Source organism: Belonocnema kinseyi, chromosome 8 (genome assembly GCF_010883055.1).
Source record: "Belonocnema kinseyi isolate 2016_QV_RU_SX_M_011 chromosome 8, B_treatae_v1, whole genome shotgun sequence".
Lineage (NCBI taxonomy): Eukaryota > Metazoa > Arthropoda > Insecta > Hymenoptera > Cynipidae > Belonocnema > Belonocnema kinseyi.
Genome location: NC_046664.1, coordinates 69,157,706 through 69,164,372, shown reverse-complemented (window position 1 = coordinate 69,164,372; position 6,667 = coordinate 69,157,706). Strand labels below are relative to the sequence as shown.

Genomic DNA, 6,667 nt, shown 5'->3' with positions numbered 1-6,667 from the left:
CTTGTCTCCCTAAAAATTTCTGATACTCTCTTTATTAATCCCTCTCTTATCCCCTTCTTTACCATAACTTTGTCTATTTCGCCTCGATCTAATGAGTCAAACCAAAGTTCAACCAAAGTTATTTTTCTACAAAATAGTTATATTTTAAAATTAATACTATAATTTTGAACTTAATAGTAAAGTTCTCCACCGAAACAGTTTAATTTTCACCTACAAAATATTAATTTTCAACAAAAAAGGTCATTTTTAATTAAATAGTTTAATTTTTTTACCAATTTGTTGAAATTTTAAGCAAAAAGATAAATTAACTACAAAGCAGTTGATCTTTCGACCCGAAAGTAGTTGAATTTCTGAAAACAAAATATGACTAGCAAAATAGTTAAATTTTCAACGAAATAACTAAATTTTCAACCAAATAGTAGGATTTTTAACAGCGATATGATGAATTCCGAAATAAAAATATTTTCAAACACATAGTTGAATTTTTATACAAAAATTCTGAAGTTTCAAGGCAAAAAGTCGAGTTTTCTACAAAGCAGTTCAATTTTTAAGAATAGACTTCAGCATTCAATCAAATAGTTGAATTTTTAAAGAATAAAGTGAGAGTGTAATGTCTGAAATGGCACATTTTTTACATCTATAACAAATGATTATTTCATTATTTAATTTAAAAAAAGAAGACCTGGAAAAGCTTGAATTCCTGGTCTGAAAACGCTAGAAAAGACATTGAATTTCGTTTCTAAAAATCTCTGGGCACCCTGAATCAGAATCGGGAGAAACTTTCACCGGGAGAAAATCGGGAGAAATCCGGGAGAGAAATATTACATCGGGAGATTTTCCGTGTATTTCATAATTAACGTATTTTGTAATTATTGAAAGTTCCCAACTAGAAAGTATATAATTTTCAAAGTGTTTAGAATAATTAAATCGTTAAGTTTCTCTATAATTCTCGCAGTATTTAAAATTCTGCAATTTGGGAGGGCGAAAATGACAGTGACTTTTGATTTGACAAAATCACATCTTTTAGTAAATAAATTTCTCCAGTCCTTTTAAATGTCACTTGATACTACATGATAATATGATACTTATTAATAAAATATTAATCATATTTAAGTTTGTTCTTAAATTAATTTTTAGATTAAATTTTGGAGGTTTTGAAAATTTCAAAAAAATAAATCATAGCAATATTGTCTTGTATTCTTTATCCTAATTTTTAATTTTCAACGTAAAATCTTAAAATTGTCCGATTTTTAGTTGAAGTTTTAAGAAAAAAAAGTAATTGAAAATTGAAAAAAATTTCATATTCTAAACTTTCTAGAATAAATATTAATTCTATTGGAAGATTTGAAATAAAAAAATTATAAATTGAGTTTAAAATAAAAATCGATGAAATTAAGCTATCTGGAATTGATACATCAGTAAATGGACAATTTCGGTAATTTTATGTGGTTACAATTTCAAAGTTCTTAATTTTGAATTTTTTTCTTTCATAGGTTTTAATTTTGCAATTAGAATTGAAATGTTTAAATTTACTTCAAATAATTAAAATTTTAAAGGTGTATAGTATAAAAACAATTTTATATCATAATTGTTGGTTACCAAAATTTTTTTATTCTTTGATGAAGTTCGCGTTCGTTTAAGTTTCAACGTTTGGAAGTAGAAATTTTTCCATTCTTAAAGTTTCCCATTTAAAATTACTATCTATTTCGAAAGGTTTTTTTAAAGAGAAATTCAATTCATTTTTTATTTTAGAAAAAGTTGTCTAATCAGGTTCAATGTTAATTTGTACTTTTATTATGTAATGGTAATTTAAAATTCTAGAATTTCCGAAGCTTTGCCTTCGAAATATTCGATTTAATTTTCAATATTAAATTGTCAAATTTTAATCGCTTTGAATTTAAATAACTCAAATTTAAACGTTCTCAATCTTTAATTATTTAATTTTGAACATTTTTAATTATAAAGAATACAATTACAATTTCTCTGAATTTTAAATGATGAATTTTGAATTCTGAAAAAATTTAGGAATCAATGCATGGTCGTTTTCTGATAGATTTTTGCAAAAAAATATTATTTTAATTTTTACCATTTAGTAAATAGAAATTCAGAGACAAGAAAGCGCGAATTGCGCGCGTGCATTTACTGCTAGCGTACGATAAAACGCATCTCCGTGTTTCCCTTTATTAGACCTAAAAATGTCCTTATCCTTCTTATTATATGATTTAAATTCAGTCAATTTCTTACAAAAACGTTGGCTGATAATTATTCACTTCCGCAATTGATAATATATATGAAAAAGCTGTGGGTTTTGCAAAGAAAGGTCATTTTTTCACAAGCCGGGAGAAGTCAAGAATATTGATCGGGAGAAAGCCGGGAGAAGAAAATTTTAAAAATAGTGGCCATCCTGGTACATTTAGCGATGGTATTAATAAAATAAAAAAAAATACTCTTCATTATCTGTTTCAGGTGAAGTATACGTTCTTGACGATGGTGGAGAAGTAGATCTCGATTTAGGGAACTATGAAAGATTTTTGGATGTTACGTTACACAAAAGTAACAATATTACGACTGGGAAAATCTATGAGTCGGTCATTCAAAAGGAGAGAAGGGGCGAATTTTTGGGCAAAACTGTGCAAGGTGTGTATGTAATTCAATAAAATATTTATCAATAATAAAGTATACCTGGAATTGTCGGAACATTTCACCGATCTTAATTTCTTCTTAAATTGCAATATCAAAATTGAATAACAGCAATTCTTTATTTGTAAAGTAGCTTTATATTAAGGTTTTTAACTATTTTTTTTTTATTTTTTTACTTCAAAGTAATGGTTTTAACTGAAAATTTAACTATTTCAGTTAAGACTGTCATTATTTTGTTAATTTATTTTTTTCAATTTCATAGTCCATGATTTGAGTAAAAAATTTATCTCTTTGGTAAAACATTAATTTTTTTAATTGAAAATTTACTAATTCAATTTTTGTTTTTAATTGAAGATTCACAATTTTAGTTAAAAATGAATCTCTTTGGTTAGGCAAATATTTTTAACTAAAAATGCAACTATTTATTTTTTTATTTAAATTTTTGTTTAGTTGAAAATTCTTCTTTTTGGTAGAAATCAATCTTCTTGGTTGAAAATTAATCTAGATTAAAAGTTCATTTTTTTGTTTTGAAATTCTTTTTTTTTCTAATTTAAATATGTATTTATTTGAAAATTTGTCTTTTCAGTTAAAAAATTCCATTGTTTAATTGGAAATTTCTGTATTTAGTTTTAAAAAATCATAATTTTAGTAGAAATTTCATCTTTTTGCTTTGAAATTGGAGATTCACGATTTTAGTTAAAAATGTAACTATATAATTTTTGATTGAAAAATTATTTTGTTATAAGCTGAAAATTCGTCTTTTTGGTAGATATCAGTCTTCTTGGTAAAAAAGTTAATATTTTTGTTGAAAATTCAAACATTCCAGTTGAAGATTCATTCATCATTTTTGTTCAAGGCATCTCTTTGATTGAACATTAATTTTTTTTTAACTAAAAATTTAAATATTCCATTGTTAAAAATTTCAATGTTTAAAAATTCATCTTTTTGGTTGAAAATTCTTCTTTCTGATTTAAAATGCACCTATTCCAGTGGAAGTTTTTAAATTTTAGTTAAAAATGAATCTATTCCTCTAAACATTAATTATTTAACTATTAGATTTTTGATTGAAAAATTATCATTTTTGTTTGCAAATCAATATTTTTGGTTTAAAATTCCACTATTCCAGTTGAAGATTTACATTTGAGTTTAAAATTCATCTCTTTAATTGAGCATTAATTTTTTTAACTTAAAATTTAAATATTCCAGTTAAAGATTAGCTTTAGAGTTTACATTTTAAATATTTAATTAAACGTTAATTTTTTAACTGAAAATGTAAATATTCCATTCTTGGTTGAAAATTTATCCTTTTCAGTGAAAAATTCAACTATGTATTTGTTTGAAAGTTGGTCTTTTTAGTTAAAAATTCCACTATTTCCATTCAAATATCTGTATTTTGTTGAAAAATAATATTTTTTGGTAGAAAATTAATATTTCTGTTTAAAAATTCATATTTTTGGTTGAAAATTCAACTAATTCAGTCAAATTTTGTAGAAATCAATCTTCGTGGTTGAAAATTAATATTTTTTGTTAAAAATTCAACCATTCCAGTTGAAGATTAATTCATCATTTTAATTTAGGTCATTTCTTTGATTCAGTATTAATTTTTTTTATCTGAAAATTTAATTATTCCATTCTTGGTTGAAAAATCATATTTTTGGTTAAAAATCAAAATTCTTGTTTAAAAGTTCATCTTTTTTGCGAAAAATTCAACTATTCCAGTCCAATCTTCATAATTTTAGTTGAAAATTAATCTTTGTGTTTAAAAATTAATCTTCTTGATAAAAAATAGATCATCTTGATAAAAAATTTATTTTTTGTTTGAAAATTAATCTTCCTGGTTTAAAATTCAACTATTACGCTTGAAAATTCATGATTTATATTTAAACTTAATCTGTTTTGTTGAAAATTGACTTTTTTAACTGAATGTTTAAATATTCTATTTTTCGTTAAACATTGATTCTTTTTAGTTAAAAATTCAGCTATTTTTGTTGAAAAATTGGCTTTTTAGTTGAAAATTGAACTATTTCTTCAAAAATTCCTGTTTTTTCTTAAATTATATTTTTTTGGTAGAAAACTAATATCCTTGTTTAGAAATTCCTTTTTTGCTGTTGAAAATTAATCTGGATTAAAAGTTTTTTTGTTTTGTTTTAAATTTCTTCTTTCTGGTTTAAAATTTAAATATGTGTTTATTTGAAAATTTGTCTTTTTAGTTAAAAATTCCATTTTTTTCATTGGAAATTTCTGTATTTAGTTAAAAAATCATCATTTTAGTTGAAAATTCATCTTTTTGCTTTGAAATTGAAGATTCTTGATTTTAGTTAAAAATGAATCTCTTAAGTTGTACATTACTTTTTTCAATTAAAAATGTAACTATTTAATTTTTGATTGAAAAATCGTCTTTTTGGTAGAAATCAACCTTCTTGGTTAAAAATTAATATTTTTTGTTAAAAATTCAACTATTCCAGTCCAATATTCATAATTTTGGTTGAAAATTAATCTTTTTCTTAAAAAATTAATCATCTTGACAATTGCACGTTTGGCTTTTTAATTGAAAATTGAACTAATTTTTTTAAAATTCCTGTTTTTTCTTGAAGAATCATATTTTTTGGTAGAAAATTAATATACTTGTTTAAAAATTATTCTTCGTGTTTAAAGATTCATGTTTTTGGTTGAAAATTGATATTTTTGTTGAAAATCTCACTCTTTAGTTACAAATTTTTCTTTTTTTTTAAATAAGTCGAACATTAATTTTGCATAAATATTCACTGAATTTCAACCCGTGGTTTACGCAAAAATATTGTCAAAAAATATGCGGAAATACGTTTCTCTTACTAAGAGAAATAATGATGAGGATTAAACTTATATTTTAGGTTTCATGTGATTTTTTTTTTAATAAAAAAAAAGATTATTTTCAAAGTTTTTAAATTTTTTCAAATATATTTTCTCTTGTAAGTTTTCATATGAATATTAATAATTTCACAATATTTATCATAAATTTCCAAGAAATTTACAATAACTTTTTCCGAATTTTTCTGGTAAACTTACAGAAATTTTGGATAAAAATCAAGATATTTTAATTATAAGAAGAGGAATTAGAAAATTTCTTTGAATTATTATTTAAATCCATGGACTTTAGAGACAAATTCAAAAAAGTGATTAATTACGTTTTTAGTATTTTTTAATTATGTAATTAATCGATGCTGATAATATATTTAAGAGTATCTTGCAATACATTTTGTCAAAGCTTTCTAAATTAAACATTGATGGAATCCCTAGAAACTGAAAAACGCATTATTTATAAAATAAAAGAAAAACCTAAAATACTTGGAATTGTCAGGGATTTTTTTTCTTCCAGGATTTGAATAGACAATCAGATATCTTGGTACTTAATATTAAATTTTTAAAAATTTAAATAATAAATTTTTGTTGTAGTTGTTCCACATATAACCGATGCAATCCAAGAATGGGTAGAAAGGGTGGCTAGCCAATCAGTATCAGAAGATGGCAACACACCAGAGGTAACAAAAATACCTATATTAATTCAGTGACAAATTTGTAACTTACAACATTTTTATAGCTATAATTTTTAAATATTTAAGGTTTGCATTATCGAACTCGGCGGAACCATTGGAGACATCGACGGCATGGCCTTTGTGGAAGCCTTCAGACAATTTCAATTTCGAGTGAAAAGGGAGAATTTCTGCTGTGCTCATGTGTCTCTCGTGCCACAAGTATGTACCAATAATTAAATTATTATTATTATTATTATTTATTTCAGTAATTTGAAGGAATTCTAAAGAAAACTACAGATTTTAGGATTTGAAAAGAAAGCTTTAAAAATTGACTCAAGATTTAATTGAACTTGAAATACGTCAGGGTATTTTAAAATATTCCAACGAATTTTTAATAGATTTCAATACTGTGGTTTCAAATCGTAGATTTTCAAATTCTTTATGTCTTACGGTCCAATCGTAAATCGAAAAAATAAATATGAGTCAAAAAAACATGTTCTTCGAAACTCAGATAT

The 6,667-nt window shown here is 24.0% G+C and overlaps 1 protein-coding gene across 2 annotated transcripts in view; it reads left to right on the top strand.

The window, feature by feature from the left end:
* Window positions 1-6,667, top strand: part of LOC117178710 (CTP synthase-like) — a 44,906-nt gene that overhangs the window by 7,896 nt on the left and 30,343 nt on the right. For both annotated transcript variants that reach the window (XM_033370138.1, XM_033370136.1), the window contains exons 2-4: window positions 2,467-2,637; window positions 6,073-6,158; window positions 6,240-6,371. In XM_033370138.1, the coding sequence (XP_033226029.1) occupies window positions 2,467-2,637; window positions 6,073-6,158; window positions 6,240-6,371 (389 nt within the window). The remainder of the gene's footprint in view (window positions 1-2,466; window positions 2,638-6,072; window positions 6,159-6,239; window positions 6,372-6,667) is intronic.